Below are 17,418 nucleotides of genomic sequence, written 5' to 3'. Positions count from 1 at the left end.
GGAGAGTGTTAGCATACACAGAGCCATAATCATGCACCAGACTTAAAAAACACAGTTGCAGCCAAAAGAGAATAAGGCATTGTTTATTTCCAGTGTTACCAAATATTCATGAAAAAAATATAGGCAAGAGGAAAAGGCAGGTAGTTAGGGGTAGGGCAGAAGCAGCATTAAGCCTCTGGTGTTACTATTAATTTGATCAAAACTCTTCCACTCTCCTCACTGTGGCTATACTGAAAAACACAGAATCCCAGAATCACTTGAATCGCAGAATCACTTGACTGGTTGGGATTTTACAAAAGCTTTTTTCCTGAGCGTATCAGTATAGGATGTTAAATGACAATGGCAGGGGGAGTTTTGAAGGTTACAGATAGAGAGAGATGTATAGTAAACATACTTCCACAGAATAAAGCAAAGGAAACGGCAGAGAGTAAAGGAAAGACAAGTTCAAAGTCACACAATAGTTCCTTGACGGTTTACTTTTAGGAACTATTTCTCTTCCCAGTCAATAGGCATAATTCCTGTTCCGCTAATGGTGAGAAAGGTCAAAATTAGATCTGACTTTTATTGGTGATACTCGTCTTTTGAGGAACAGGCTATTGAATTTCCAGCCTTTACATTCAAACTGTTTTTGCAATCTAAATGTAGAATTCATTTTACTTTTGAGTCAAACACATCGCCGGGACAGGTTTGGTAAACTCGATACCTTTACATGAAAGAATTTGGCTCAGAATATTAGGAGCACTTTGTATCTTTGTGGTTACACATGCTGCTCAAATAAATGACACTAGTGTTGAACTACCTGGGCAAGATTTAATATTAATGGTTTTGTTTTGTTGCTTCTACAGTCCCTTTAGGTCCCTAGCTAAAATATCCTTTGATAGAAAGGCCTTAGTCAATGATTATTTGAGAGAACACTCGAACTCCCACAGCTTTCATTAAATATTGGACATGTCTCAAACAAGACTTCTGTACGCAGCAGACTGTCTATCCCAATAACTCGGTATGTTATACAACGGAAGCTATGAAATGTTTCTTTCTCACAAAGCTATGCTACGTGATACGGTCATAAAGACAGAGTGAATGGAACAACTTGGATAGCATCCTTCCCTCCCCCACAATAGGGAGAGCTGTATCAGTTGGGGTAACAAAATGCAAAGTTCATTTGCATTGTGTTCATTCAGCTTGTGCGTTCTAGTGGACACTAAGATAGGGAGAAACTTCAGAGAGCTTCTAATAACTGATTCTGATGAATCTGAAATGTATGTGCTGAACAGCAGAACACTTTACCATTTTATATTTGGAAACCAAATGGAAAAAGATTTCCAAACAGTCACATACATGTAACAAGCTAATCGAGATTTTGAGAATGTGCATCTATGTTCCATCTACCTTCCCCTTAGAGGATCTAGACACTCTTGAACAGCTGCTTGTTGTTCCACTAAAATGTAGAGACAGAATCATTTAATCTGTAATGAAGATCCGAAGGCATTGGGAAAGATTGGCATCCTGAGAGACCACATGGTCTTTCAACTTTTCTTTCAGTACTGAAGTAATAAATGAACACCATAATTATTTATTCTCAGCATTGCCATGCAGCAAATTGTTCTCATTTTACAGATGATGAACTAAATAGAATTGCCCATGGCCAGATAGAAGGCCTGTGGCAGGACGGAGAATTGAAATTAGTCAATCCCCCAAACTCAACTAAGTATTTAAAATACCAACTCTCACTGTCTTTAGTAAGAAATAAAGGAACTATTTTTATAAATACTAATTGAATTATAAATATCAATTTACAAATTTATAAATTCACTTTATTAGTATTTTCCCGTATCGATCATCCAACAGTCTTCTAACAAAGAAGATGCCTGACAGATCTGCTGTCAAAGAGTAAATAGTTACTAAGACTTACAGATGGGTCTATAGGGTCTCCTGAAATTAAAAATTCTGTTTTTCTACCAGCATGTTGTGAATTCACAGGACTTTTCCTTATTAGACTAATAATAGCTTTCATCCTAACAGATGCTTATATTTACATAAGCATATTTACCTATGGATAAAATTTCCTTTTAAGAAAATAAAGTCACAAAATAATTAAAAAAAAAAAATCTTATAGGTTATCTAGGGAGAAACTTGTATGAAAGTTATTTCCTAATTGTCTTCCAAACATTTTTTGCCTTGAAGGCATGAGATACTGATACTCTTGGCATCTGTACACTGAGCTACATTAACTGCTGTTCTGATCCAGAAGGCATTTTCTAGCTTTCTGTGTTTGCAGCTAGGAATTTTTCTATAGACACATGAATACAAAATCATTGAGATGGCTTCCCCCCAAGCTATATCTTTGTAACTGTAACAAACTATTATTTTAACGAAGACACCACAAGACACACACACAAAAAAACATAAGCAGTTAACTGGAGAGGACAGAAGATGACTATCATGCTGGTTTAGTTAAAACTTTAGCTTGGGATCAGAAAAAAAGGAATAGAAGAAGAGCTAGTCTCTCTTTTTCAGCCACTGTAGTTAAGAATGTGAGCAGCCCACGCCAAAACAATCACAATATATCCTGCTAGTACGTCTGCTTTTCAAAACAGGGAAATACATTTCTCCCAGAAGGTATCCTGGTTTGTGCAGACAGTGCCACAGAATAGGAAAAGCATTGCCATATATTCAGTGAAAAAAAACAGCCAACTCATTCTCAACAGGTAGTATGAAACTCAGTCAAAGCAGCTCACTACATCACAGTAAGTACCTCCTATGGATGCATTTTAGTGGCATCTATGTATGCCGTTACATCAAGCATTCAAATAATAAATACATCTAGAAATACGGCAGCATCTGCGTTTGTGAAAGGGAAGATAACTTGTCCAAGATTTATGTATGGACATTTGGCATGCAAGTATGTACTCCAATGTATCTTATTGGAAAACTCAGCACTTAAATAAGAACAAAGACTGTAAAATCCTGAATGTATGGAACAATTTAAGCTTGTGTATTTTTGAGCTCAAAAGCTATGGCAGATCGTTTTCCCATATCTCGGCCTTAATTCTGTAATCAGATCTATCTGAACAGTTCCCTCTAACTTTTTAGAACCCCGCTGGTAAAGCACAAACATCTGCCAGCAGGCACCTGAACACAGGATCAGAACTTTCAGTTTGTGTTTGTGCACTTCTTTGTCTAGAGTGCTCACAGGTTCACCTATTGTACACTGGAAGCGATTCCCCAATCACTGAAGCATTCTCTCTCATCACAACTTCATATTGCTCCAGGGCAGCTGAGAGCAAAACAAGAACTCATTGATCTCACTGTCCGCTGGCAGTTTTTAGAGCCAATTTTTAATTTGTGCACATTGATGGTGAGAAACTTCATACTTTCTCTACACAGCATTTTCATCCATTTGAAGGTGCATTAGTGCATCTTATCTGCTTGGTTCCTGAACCAAGTAACTAAGTGGTGTGAGTTACAGCAGTTGTCTTTTTTTTTTTTTTTTTTTTCTTTTCTCTCTCCTCTCTAGAATGTGGAGTACATTTTATTTCACAGATTCCCTTAAGGGTTTTCTTACCTTCCCTCTCTCTTATTTGTAATCACATAACATTTTGGTCAACAACAACAATTGTTTACATGGTAATGAACTATTAGGAAACAGTTAGTATTTAGCATAATTCTGCTGACATGACTGCAATTTAGAAAAGCAGAATAAGAGGAAGCAGTGCCAGTGCTGTGCCATCAGCCAGTTCTCCAGCTTGTCCTAAACAACGCTCTGTGGACTAGTCAGAATCCACAGACCGCAGCTCGGGACCTCAGCTTACCCATGCCTATTGGAAAGTTGCTACATGCAAGAATTGCTTTTTCCTTGTTGGACTGAAGGCGATGGCAGAAAACAGAGTACAGTAAGAGACGAAGGCAGTGCTGTGCACTGGTATTTTGATTAGCCATCGGCATCAGTGGAAGGATGCATACAAGCATCTCTAAAGTTGCACAGAAGGAACAAAAGTAATGTGAATTTCTGCCCATGCTGAAATGCGGACAGGAACATGCAGAAGAGTGAGATGGTAAAGAAAAGATTTTAAAATATAGTTCACTACACCCACACACAAAAGTGAATCTTGAGCTTTGACAAGATCTGTTAGCTTATGCCTTACTTTCTAGATTTTGAGAAAGATTTCATTGTATTTGCTTGTTTCAGCCGGAGGCCTCACTCTTTCACCTTTAAGCAAGTGCATTCAACTGGATACAGCAGACCTAATGGCTCCTATCTTTGATCAATGGATTCTACAGAGAACTGGCTTGGAAACAAGGAATTTGTGGTCCCTAAATTCACTTCTCCCACAGAACTTCAAGGAGTATTTGCAATGTTTTGAGAAGACAATTGATCAATTTTCCCTTCTGGTTTCACTCCAACATTCCATAGAAACAATTGAGTTTATTCACTATTTCTACGTTTTTGTCACGCTTCAGGCACTAAAAGGTGAGTGAGAATCTGAATAAAATGATGTATTTATTTAGTGTAGTAATCATGGAATGGCTCTATGATTCTGTGATAACTGCACTAAGTAAATACCCTGTTTTACTCTGATCCTCACTCACCTTTTAGTAATGATCCTTAAACATGGAAAAAAAAAAAAAAAACAAAAAAAAACCACCAAAAACACACAAAAGCTAACCACAGAAGCCTGCTTTATTTTTGTGTGCTGTTGTAGAAAAACAAGCTACATCCTTCAGAAGGACTTTTGCTAATCTGCCTAGCATAAAGATAGGAAGTTTTTGACTGCTGGTAAGTTAGCAAGGTGAACCATTGCAAATTCTGGCAAATGAAGGAAAGGAGGTGAAGGCACCTTAGCTTATCTCAGTGGTATCAGATGGCTTTGTTAAGCAGAACAAAGAACGTTACTGTGCTTGGGAGTAAATTTTTGCCAATTTTTTACAAATACTGCAGAAGGCGGCTGATTAAAGGAAGCCATCGTGTGGTATGACCAAGATCTACTACTGTCATGTACTGTGCCAAAATTCTAACTTTTTACATTTGCAAAGTGGAATTTGTTCATATGTCCCTTTGTTTTCTGAAGGTATAATGGTCACTGAAGCCCATGGTAGCCACTGCTAAAGAAGTCACAGAATCACTTATTCCCTGCAGGAACCTGAGCGTGCAAGTGCTAAGTCGGTCACCCCTTCCTGTCCATGAAGGCTTCAGACAGCTCTGTGAAACATGTTTGACTTCTCAGAGGTGATAAAGTATTCCCTAAAATATCTGTACCTTACTACTACTGAAGATATACTCCACAATTGTACATAATGATAAACTGCAATGGAGAGAAAATGACCTCTATTTTAACATCGCAAAAAAATTTCTTCTCCTACCCATACAGGCAGGCCTGAAAAGAGGGAGGCAAGGAAGGGAGCCACAGAACCTTCCTTCTCTTGCAATTTTTTCATGCACAGAATGAAGAGAGGTCAAGTTCTCATGCCTGCTTACTTAAAGGCACACTCTTGCCACGTCCCATCAGCATGCACTGCATGCAGTCAGTACTCCTGCTGCAAACTAAGCGCTGTAAGAGGTGAGGAGGAGGCCATTTGGGTAGAGGACAAGGCAGCAGTATTCAGGAAAAGGGTTAGTTTAGATCAAACGGTCTTATACCACAGCAGAAGATGAGCATTTCCCTGTGTCATAACCAGACAAGCAGATTTACCTGGAAGGCCTTTTGGTTTTGATTTCCTAGTGGCATCAGCTTTGCTGTATCTTCATGAAATGCTTCTAACACTAAGCTTTACTGGCAGTATTGCAAAGGGCCGGGTACTAATATCACTATCCACGTACTACATTTTACTATACCTATTGACATGAAGATTATTTAGAAGACACTATTGTCACCAGCCCAGTGTCATTTGCTCAGCAAAATAGTCATGGTTCAGAATACCTTTAACCTGGGAGAGGTATGCCTGCCCCTCATCAAAGGTAATTGGAGGTGTTACATGACTCATTACTCTTCAGTGGGGAACCTAGTCTGAGCCTTACGTTCACTAAGACTAGTTCTTCTAGGCGAAACAGCAGACTCCCACAAATGGTCAAGAAGCACTGGAAGATGGGGTTGGTTGATCAGGAGTGACATACAATGAGATAAGCCTGGACAGATTAGAAATGGGACATAACCAGGCCAGCCCTGACCTTTAGCCATAGCAAAGCTAGTGGTTTGTCAAAGCTACTGATGAATTCTCACCAGATCTAAGCCTGTCACAGCCTCCAGCAATGCGATGTAATAGAATGACAAATGCAGCCCAGTTTCTCCACCTTACAGAAAAGCCTGCCTCCTCCCCAGGAAGGAAAAACAAGGCCTGTTAATAATTACACAAGGAAATAAATGTAACATTCATTTCTGGAGCCCTAAGATCACCATGACAATGTAAGAGCAGATTTTTGAGGTGTAAGAGTTAAGCAACTACAAAGCAAAATATAAAGAAGCTGGAGAGAAAAAAATTGACTGACTGAGTTTAATTAATGAAATTCAACAGTTGGGAGATTGTTTTTTGAAGGGGATTGGACTAAGCAGTAGAAATACACCGTGGTAAACAATCTTGCATTAGGGATTAATAACAACACCTTCACAAAAAGGTCTTCTGGTCTTGCATTTAAAAAGGTTTAAAACTTACCAACTACTGATGATTTTTTCTATTTTTTTTTTTTTTTTCCTGTGCTTACATAAAGAACTGAAATTCTACAAGCTTGTAGAGCATTTAGATTCTATTTTCTAGCCTCCAGGGAAACTGGTCATACCTGTATCTCTTTATGAGTGAGTACATGGTATATATGCACTGCTTATTATTAAATCTACAGAAGCAAAGGTAAGATGTCCCTTAATTACATTTGCATTAATTTCATACCTAACCAAACTATGCTTTTCTGATCATTAAAAGGTATCTTTAAAAGTAACATTAAACAAACACTCATACATAATATAGACACTTTGTTTTTAATCATATTACATGCAGTAGGTGGATTTGAAATAAATAGTATCCATGTTCTGTTCATAAAACATTAAGGATACACAACTCTAAGTGAAAACTCTCTCATGTACTTATTCAGAAAACCATTTAATTTGGTTGAAAGATACAACTGGATGATTTTCTACTCAAGTACATCTGTTGTTTAAGAAAAAAGTGAACTATGTTGATATTTTAAATTTCACCACAATTTTCCACACAGAAATAAAATTTACCAACTCCTGAGTTGATGTCTGATCTAAGCAACACTCAGAAAAAGATAAAATGTTGCTCTTATTTTATGCAGCTCTATTATGCTGATTTTCCACAGATGCTAGTGAGATAAGATCAGAATTTGTTTGCATTCCCATAAGGAAAATATAAATGAATGTTGTACATTAAATAGCATGTTTACTGAATTGCTATGGTACTTATATAGAAAAAAAGTGCATTTTATAATGAAATACTGCCCATGTGGTCTTAAGTAATACTCAAACATCTGTTTTTTTTTGTGTGTTTTTTTTGTTTGTTTTTAAATGTCAGCTAGTTGTGCTTTTTTTTATTAATATTATTCTTTAAACACTCATGTATTTGGTTGATTTATGCATAATCCTCTGTGATTAGGAGCTTTTCCTGCCCACAAAATGAGAGTTTAAGTGTGCCTTGTTTTTGTACTGCCTGTTGATATAAATTGCAGATGCTTGAAATCAGTGAAAAGTGTAAGATTTTCAATTGCATACTTTAATCCCTTTGATCAGAATTACTGCTACCGGATAAAGGCACCTAATCTGCAGTTTAAAGAATTTTATATAAAAAAAAAATTCCTTAACTGGGCTGTAGGCAGGGCTGCAACATAACTAACCCTCCGTTGCTGAAGGAGAGACCTGTGCTTTATCACCAGCAACTTCTGCTTCAATCACTGCTAAGGATTCCTAATGCAGATTGCTGTAAGGGTTAACATCAACTGTTTCTATGGAAACTGTAAATGCAGTTTAATTGAGTTGCATTTAATGATCAGAATATAAACTAGAAAGGGAAGTGATACTTGACTTGGTGTACTTTATACAGAAACGTGGGGGCCTTTTGGATAGACGTGCTGCATTTTGACTGACACAGTTTAAAACTGAAGCGTTGCTGTAATGCTGAAACAAAGATCCCACTCCAAGCACCACATATTAACGTGGTACTTTTGCTGTGTGCACGTTAATGCATTATTGCCAAAGAACGCATAGCATTCAAATGGATGCCTGTGATGGCATCATCAACAGGTTGTCACCTAGCGTCTCCCAAATATGCCATGCTCTCATTCACAGCTAAGAATGTATTTGTTCATTTATGTTGCTGTTTTTCCAACTACTTTGTCAGGTTTATTCTAATTCAGATAATTTAAAAGGTCAGTAAGAACTACGGGTAATAGGCAAAAGCTTTTTGATCAAATTTTCTTTTGTGGAAAGATGAGTTTTTTTCAGTTATTTTTTCAAAACAGAATAAAGTACTGTGTAAAACAGGCACATAATTATTTTAGTTTTAAATCCTTTTATTTCAGATAAAGCATGGTGCTATATACAGAAAAATGTGGGTCAAAGCAAGAACAATACAGAATGGGCAACACATTTCTTAAAACTTACAAGATGCTTTTAAAAGCTTCAGTGCACCAACAGTAATGTATATTCTTCACACTCCTAAACATATCTAGGAAGAAGTCCTGAACAACCACATTCTATCTCTATCTTTCATCTAATGACAAATTCAGGTTTCAAACAAATCTTACAGCAATGGTTTTGGCAAATAATTTTTGCTAGCATAATATATTGAAGAAAAATAACATTGCTAATGTCTTATTTCAAACAGCATCATTCAACTACGCAAATTAAGCACGCTGTATGTTTAGCAAACTCTAGGCTAGGCTCAGTCAGCTTTCCTTTTCCTCTTGCTTTCTCCTATTTAACTATCTTTACAGCCTCAGAAAAATTCATTAAAAACCTAATTCCTCACCCTAAAGTAAATCTGCTTTCCTCTCATTTTCTCCTATAATCTAAGTCAAGAAAGTACAATAGTAATCTTTTCCTTCTATCTGTATATTGAAGTTACACTGAACATCATGAAGGACAAAAGCTAATCTATTTTGTATCAAAGAACATGAACAGGGTTGTATGGTTATTTTTACTTTCAGTGACAGTGAGTGGATTCCAGGCTAACAACAGAAATCTACCAAAGACAGGCACTCAGAGAAAACCCCTAGCAATAAGTCTTTCCTGTATGTGTGTGACACTCTTAGGCTCTAACTCAGGACAGCAGTTAATTCTTTACTATAATTCTCTGTTTCACATATTTGCCCGCTAAATGTGGGCTTTTAACTTTTAACATTAAGGATTTGCGCCGACAGGCCGTGATGCCAGTTGCGCAATTTGGCAAAGCGTGGGCTGTTACGTTCCGTTTCAAACCTTTCCCTGTGGCATGAAGAAAGAGAGAGAGAGAAAGACAGAGACAGAGAGAGAGAAAGACAGAGAAGAAAGGAGGGAGAAAGAAAGGGGTTAGGGAACATGACTACTACTCCCCTGCCTTACAACTAGGGCAATGGCAATTTATTTGGATTTTTTCACAGCTTTCAAATCAGCGCAAAGAAGGCTGGGCGATCCTTTTTAGACTGCATATGAAGTGTTTTGCAGTTGTTCATTTCTGAGAAGTAACTTGATATAACTTCATATTCTGTGCCTTTTGTTTCGTATTACAGGGCTGCTTTTGCTAGAAATGCAGTGTAATCCCAGTGTTTTCCTGCCAGTGGGTTCTCTCAGCTCTTCATTCCCCAACCCAAGCAGTCAGTGAAAGTTAATTCAGTACAAGAGCAAAATCAATGCAATATTTTCCATTCTGTAGTATCTAGGTCAATGTGAATATAAGTATAGATAGATACATTGATACATTTACCTCCTGCTGTCCTGTAATCAGCCACAGGTTTCAGCAGTACTTTCTATAGGTTTTCTCAATAGGAGTGAATATAAGCATTGACAGTAGCATAAATATTCCTGGCCATTTGATGAAGAGCAGAATGAAGTGGGATTTTAAGAATCACAGTCCTGTGAAGTGTCAACCACCTCTTGTGAATACCTTTGTCTACAGACTGAGGCACTTGAGCAAGTTGTAAGCAATGTTCAGCACCTCTCAGAGCTTAAACTTTTCTAGATGTTCTAGAGTTTGAATTCAGGTTTTGCAAATAAAAAGCTGGAGGAAGATGACATGGGATGAGAGCACAGTCAAGGAGATGTATATCAAACAGAATGGAAAATGTTATTTGCAAATGTATTTGTTTCATTGCAAACAAGTAATTTTCCCTTCATTATTTAAACCCCAAATGCAAGGCAACCATGTTAATGCAGCAGAACTCGAGAGCAAAATCAGCCAGACAGAAAGGAACAGACCAGGCTGGTTTTAATCCTCAGTCTGAATATAGCACAAGACAATAAACAGAGTAAATGTCAACAAATTCACTGATATTTCTAATTCGTCTTTCTAAATCTAAGGGAATCATGGTGTATGGCTTTTTGAATCATCTTTTATATTTTGAAGTAATTAAAAAAGTATTTCTCACTGAAATGCTAAAACTTCATGGTGGCGTTTTTTCAAGTTACATTGGAACATACTAGTTACAGTGGGTCTTACATTAAATTTAAGAATTCCCTTACTGCTTCAAAGATAAACCTCTCCATTCAAGAAAGCAGTATTAAGAAACATCTGCCTGACTTGAAATGGATATCATCTTTCTGGAAAGCATTTCCTAACAATCATCACAACAGCAAACTAATGTTTTTATAGCAAGGTATAACTGTATGCATGCCTTCAAAATAGCTGTAACACAAACAAAAGGCTGTCATGCACTACACTCGTTAGCATTAACAGAAAGGAATACTCTGCCACCTGAAGATTCCTAAGCTTTTTAGGTTCTGTTCAGAGAGTGCGTCAAGAAGTTGGAAGGAGCAAGTGACAATACCCTGCCCAAAGTAAGCTGTATGTTCTTTTTTCAAGCATTTGAAAGAAATCTTTGGCATTATATGCTGCCTACATTGAAGAACTGACACAGGGAGAGAGAAGAAAGCACCAGAGAAGGATTGCTCACAGTATGCTCTAGGGCCAAAGTTCTCCATTCTAGCTGTGTAAGTTTTGGAAAATAAAGTGTCGCCCCCCCCCCCCCCAATGGCGAAACAGTTCAGGATCAATGCAACATTGAATTATGCAAGACTGTTTCCACAATTCCAAATAAGCCTTTTGCTTTTGGGAGTCCAGGAAGCCTTACAGTTGATCCCAAATGGCAGGCATGGCGCAAGGTGTGGTTGTACAAGTTATGGGGTGTCTGGAGAAGACACTAACAAGGAGTTCCTACTCCAATACTGTGGTGGGAGAGGAGAGTTCAAGCATGAATTTTGTGCATCTGACACAGGTCCTTCTATCCTTTACAAAACCAACAGTGGCAGAGGACCCTCCCAAAAGATGGAGCAGATAGGAACCAATAAACCTGAGAAAACATACAATGGACCCATGCATAGCCAGGACTATTGCTAAACAAAGTCCAGAGGTGGAGCAGGTACAATGCTTGAGGCAAGCACCGCACCACCATTAGGCTATCAGTCTGCTAAGCTATCAGTGTGCTAGATAGGAGGCCCCTGCAGAGCTCATACCCATGGCACTGTGCCACTGCATAACTACCCAATATATTCCCTTCTGCCTCTGCTACCCAATGAGTGTCCTTCAATTTCTCTAGGTAATGCAGCTGTGCCTACATACACTCAAAATCATTACTGTCCTCATGAGAGGAAGGAAAAAAAAAAAAAAAAGGATAACACACACTGATACCTCAACACTGCAGAAAACATGCACTGTACAGCAGATATAGTCATGTACTTTAAATTACCTCACTGTCTTAAACATATCCAATACCATGTTAATTCCCAATACCTAGTATCTTCCAAACCCACAGACAACAGCTAGAAAGATTGCTTCTTTACGAGAGTATGTTACTGTCAGATGCATGCAGGGGAACTGTTAGGTTCAGTACAACATCTTAAATCCCACCATAGTAAGGATTTGGATGTGTACTATTACATCAAAGCATGTAATGCACAACACATTCACTACGAATTAGGCTTGCACATTTGAGGGAAGAAATGAATCCACAAGGGATGTAACATCAAGCCTGATACTCAGACACCCAGCCATGAACTTCAGTGAACTGCAGTGGAAGGTTTATAGCAGACATAAACTGAAAGTAAACGTATTGTATTTTCACCGGGATGATGACAGACGTCTTTCTCACTGACTCAATGTTTGTAACTTGCTCTGTGATCAAAAGCTCAAAGCCTTTATGAAAGACACGCAGCAGTAAAAAGAAGAAAAGGAAAAGTAGTAGTAGGAAAAAACAAACAAACAAACAAAAATGCGAGTATCAAAAACACATCACAAGCCAGCCAGCGTATTAGAGAAGCTACCATGATATAGGGATTTTAAGTATGCAAACAGAAAATTAGGCTGCATGCAGGATGCTCCAATTAAACTTCAATTTTTAAGCTGTGCAAAAGAATCACTAATAAGTCTATTTCCTGGCCATGTAGGACAACATAAGGTGATCACTGGTCTTTAATTCCTTGTTATCTCTCTGAGCATACCCATTTTATCAGCATTATTGTTAGGTCCTAAAAGACAAATACATTTCTCCACTAGCAAAAGCAGTCCTGTGCCTCTATATTCTACAGGTTTGGGTTGCACTAATTTCAGACAAAACATAAGCGAATGGTTATGGATATGGATGGAAACAACTCCTTTACTGTATCATTCCAGATCAATCGGATAGCAGTCAGGATCATCCAAATAAATTGCACATAAGTTTCAATGCTATCACAACATTATGTATTTTCATACAGTTACACCATCAAGCAGTTACACAGGGCTTGGTCTTAGGATCTCATTGCATTCACACACCCAGTAAAGTACACGGAAATTGCATGTGCAGAGAGCTTTCAGATCTGAAATCACACTGTTTGTACCATCTTTCCTAAATACATGCCAGTTTGTTACCCTTTTCATTCAAATTATTCTCATTGATAGCATTTTAATTTTAGTGACATTTAAGCAAAAGTGTTAAAAGTATTTTAAGACAAGAAAATAGTTGTATATGCTTGTATTAATGCTGTTTTAAAACATTATTTGGTTATCAATAAAGAGAATGCCATATTTTTCACAGGGAGTGTCTTACCTTGATCTCCTCAGGGCTTCCTCATCTGGATCTTGCACTGCAGATAAAAAGGGTTGCAGTTAGAAAAAGAATGAAAAAAAGAATGAAAGAATTGACTTTATGATAAAATTACAAGTTCTTTAGAAGAGTATCAAAACCCTGTCTAAAGATACACCCATGCTGACTTTGCAGCAGTAGGTTTTATAACAGTGGGAAGAGGAGCTAGAAGCAGGATGTTAGGGGGAAAGTGGCTATTACAAGTACTTTCTCATTCGTTTATTAGCGGTGTTTCACAGCTGTAGGCAATGATCCTACAGAGAGGGTCTGCTGTTTTGTCAGAAAGCATCAGAGACAGCAGCACATTTATACAAAGAGAAAATAAGTATTTCCCTGTGATATGGGAAACTGAACTGCCTTCTCTCTAGATCAGAAACAAGATCTGAGGTTAGTTACCAGGTGATCAGAAAAACATTTCCATAGTCAATAAGCAGCAAAGTTCAAGCTCCCATTACATTCACAGCAGATCCAGGTTTACATAAAAAGCTGACACAGAACCATTTGTATGATGCAAATGATGATCCATGATTTTTTTGACCTTAGGAAGTAACTTCTATAAAAGACTGTGACAGGAGAACTAAGTTATCTTTTTTCTAATGAACTGACTGCTTTGTTTGTCTAAAATGCTGAAAAGTGAAAGATTACTCTGCATAGATTTGATTTGTAAATATGAAGAATTTCGGCGTCACAGATGTTCTTCTACTGAGAGCCTTGGCAGATCAAATAATTTGCTTCTTAAAGCAAAGGTGAGATGTAACACTTCGATTTCATAGTTCCTTTTAATTACATACAGGGCTCTCAGATCTTAGCTCTCACTGAAAATAACTACAAGCAGGACGTGAATTGTCCTGGACTATTGGTCACTAATACTGGTGCAAGAAAATAAAGGCATAATCTAAAATTAGAATGATGGGGGTGTTTTGATATTTGACTTACTGTACTCCGTTCCAGTCATCTGGGCAAGGATGCGGAAAGACTTAGACTGCAGATTGGCAGAACGGCGGCCCCAGTCTTCAGTTTCATCTTCAGGCTTGTTCTGAGTTTTAAGCACAGCCTGATACACTGGAGAGGCACTGTCTACGTGAGGATCTTTAATAGGAAGGGTACTGCAATTCAGAAAGTGAAATGTTGTGAAACAGCACATGGTAACTTTCATCTCAACCTCACTCTGGTCTTACAGCTTCTTGTCCAAAATAACAGCAATCTAAAGCAAAGCTTTGAAAATATCACTTTTAATTAAAAATACATAGATCAATATTAGGTGAGTTAACAGAGATTATAACTCTGAAATGACCTGCTATCACTCAAACTGTATATTCAAAACTATGTGAAAATACATGGAAATGTCTGTTCATGATTCCCCAGCCAATGCAGCCACAAGCTTATGGTGGTTATAACAATGTGTGATGGTAAAGGAGACTATGCCAGTCAAAAATATTTATTTCTCTGAGCATTCTTGTCCAATATCATTTCTTACAAAAACAGCTTCATTTTGATATTATGTTTTGTTATAGTTTTGAGACAGAGTACTTTAAGGTGGCATTTAGAAATAGAAAACATATTTCATTATAGAAGTAATATAATAGGCTTTTGCATTTTTTTCCAGAGATCATTATTCTTAGCCAAAATTCTGAATTAAACATCCAGCTGCCACAACGCTAGATTCATCATTTACTAAGCTTGTGAAACACAAGAAATCTTGACTTGTACTCAAGATTTCCATACATATTTTATATCTAAAATCTTCAGCAGCAGAACATACCTCAGGCTCTTACAATGTCCCTAATTGCCTTGAACAGTGATATATCCAGAAACTTCCAGTTTTGCACACGTAAACCAAAAGCTACAAAACTCTGTAGCACAAATGAGGTAAGCTCCGTTTGATTAATAATGCAAGCGAGAAATAGACTTATTAAAAGCTTTTTCATTTCTGTGAAAATAATTTCTGCATAGCACAGTTTAAATAGTGACAAACTGCAGAAATATACAGCGAGGGAATGATGTATGCAGTCATATAGTAATTTGACTCCATGCCTTCTGTAAATACAAGGTCTATTTCTGCAGCAAGTGATTTACTGTAACTGGTTTAATGTGCTATTCCATGTAGAGGTTTGCAAGAAGCATGCTAAACTTCACAAAAACTGAGCAATGACTCTAAAACATGAAGGGCCATATGGTCCAACTAAGTCAGTGCTATAAAGTTCAGGGAGCTGTCACCTGCTGTAAAAGTTGCTTCTGTGCTTCAGGCTCAAACTTGGAATTCTTTGATGCCATTTTGCAGAGAAAATCTACAGGGAACTAGTTTTTGTGCTTTGAAAGTATAAGAAAAATCAAGAAAAAGCCCCAAAGTATGTCTGGTATTCTACAAACAACAAAAAGTTACACTAATAAAAACATATTACCAGGCAATGCCTTAAATATCTGTACTTCCCAGCTGACACACATCTCTACTTCACATTGCATAACATCAGCTGCTTTAATGGGTTTGCACCTGACAATACCATAGATGCATTCTTCAGGTAAGACTGCAGGGGGGGGTTCAAAAACATGATGCGTGCTTACATATGGATTTGCAGCACAGGCAATACAGGGTTGTATCATGCCCCAACTCCTTAGGACTATTTTTTTTTTTTTTTTTTAATAAAAGGAGTATTTATATTCCTTATAACTCCTGAATATGCCAACTTCTCACTTTCTTGAGGGCCCGCTGGGCACAATCAACAGTTCCTTTCCTTTTGTGTTTCAGTACGGTTACCTACATGGTAGAGTGTAGCTTAGGAGAAACAAAAAAAAAAAACACAAAAACCTAAATAGGAATCTTCAGTTCAAGATCTGAAAAAAAAGTTCCCCCAAAGCAGTCCCAGTTTTTCAACTTTCCCTTTCTTCAGGCATTTGTCTTAGTATTGACTAAGCATGCAGTATCTTTTGTCTTCTTACTGTCCTAGGTGACTGCTTTTATCTGGCCAACAGTTAATATAATCTTACACTTGCAATTTAATGCTGCTGAAGTTTAAAAAACTGCTGGATATGATAACAAATTTCACAACTGCAGACTGCTGCAGACTGGATAATAAACAACTACATAAATAATAGTGCTGATTTCAACCATGGACTACTGTGGCAACAATGGTATGCAAACCACGGACAGTTCAAATTCCTTTCTTTAAATACTCTAGCTAAAATGCTTTATTCTTATATTATGACCAGTATACAAAGAAGCTGTTTAAAAGTGTATGTATAGATATGCCATTTGCATAAATGTAGTTAAAACAAAACAAAACAAAAAACACCTCTAGAGCCTAGATCACAAATTTTACAGCAGTAACATGTGACATTAATACGACATATTAATATCTTTGTGGTAGATGATTAAGGCAGGAAATGGAGCTTGGTGAATTAACCTTCCCTAGCAAAGTGAAATATGCTCCTATAAATTGAACTGGATTAATGCAATACATTGGAACATTTCCAACTCTGTCTTTAATGCAGCAGGCCTCTTTTTCTAAAATTGTAATTATATTGCAGATGAATAACTAGGACATATGAGCCACTCAGCATGGAAGTGCAAAACACAGAGAATCGCTAATTATAAGCACTTCATAAAGCTAAATGTGACAGTTGACTCTTAGAAATAGCCGGATGATATACATAACAATGTTAATAAGTAGCTCTTATACCTCTTGTTAATTTATTTTTTTTTCCATCTGGGTGTGCATGTGCAGAAATATCATGCATCTTTAAGCACATTACCTCAAACTGATGTTACTGAAAAAAAAAATCTGCCCTAAGGAGTTAGATCTTTTGAAGGTTTTTCATACAATCTCCTAAAATACTACAGTAGGGTTTGACAAAAAAACTCTCCCTTTTCCACATCATCATACAGGTCAGGTATTATTAATACTAAAATGATCTTTAAAGACAGTCAAACCTCTTTGCATAAGTACAAATGTGATTTTATCTTGCACTTGGGTATAAACCGTGGCTTACCATGTGAATCGCTTCCTGGAATCATTACTCAGTTTTAATTTGGCCAAGTTGATAACTGGTAAGTAAAAACACAGGAAGGACTATGGAGTTCTATAGCTAACATAAACATTCAACAAAATACTGTGACATAATATATTAGACCGATTATACCTAATAATGAAAGTTCTGAGAGG

At 37.3% G+C, this 17,418-nt stretch overlaps 1 protein-coding gene across 6 annotated transcripts in view; it reads right to left on the bottom strand.

Annotated features, from left to right (window-relative positions):
• Positions 1-17,418, bottom strand: part of LDB3 (LIM domain binding 3) — a 118,762-nt gene that overhangs the window by 31,943 nt on the left and 69,401 nt on the right. For 5 of the 6 annotated variants that reach the window (XM_084289741.1, XM_084289740.1, XM_084289742.1 and 2 more), the window contains exons 7-8: positions 14,195-14,364; positions 13,223-13,259 (exon numbers count right to left, since the gene is read on the bottom strand). In XM_084289741.1, the coding sequence (XP_084145867.1) occupies positions 13,223-13,259; positions 14,195-14,364 (207 nt within the window). Of the gene's footprint in view, positions 1-8,494; positions 9,429-13,222; positions 13,260-14,194; positions 14,365-17,418 lie in introns of those variants that run through there. The other variant, XM_084289745.1, reaches the window with a different exon arrangement.

The sequence above is a fragment of the Netta rufina genome, assembly GCF_964035555.1.
Source record: "Netta rufina genome assembly, chromosome: 7".
NCBI lineage: Eukaryota > Metazoa > Chordata > Aves > Anseriformes > Anatidae > Netta > Netta rufina.
This window is presented reverse-complemented; position numbering and strand designations above follow the sequence as displayed.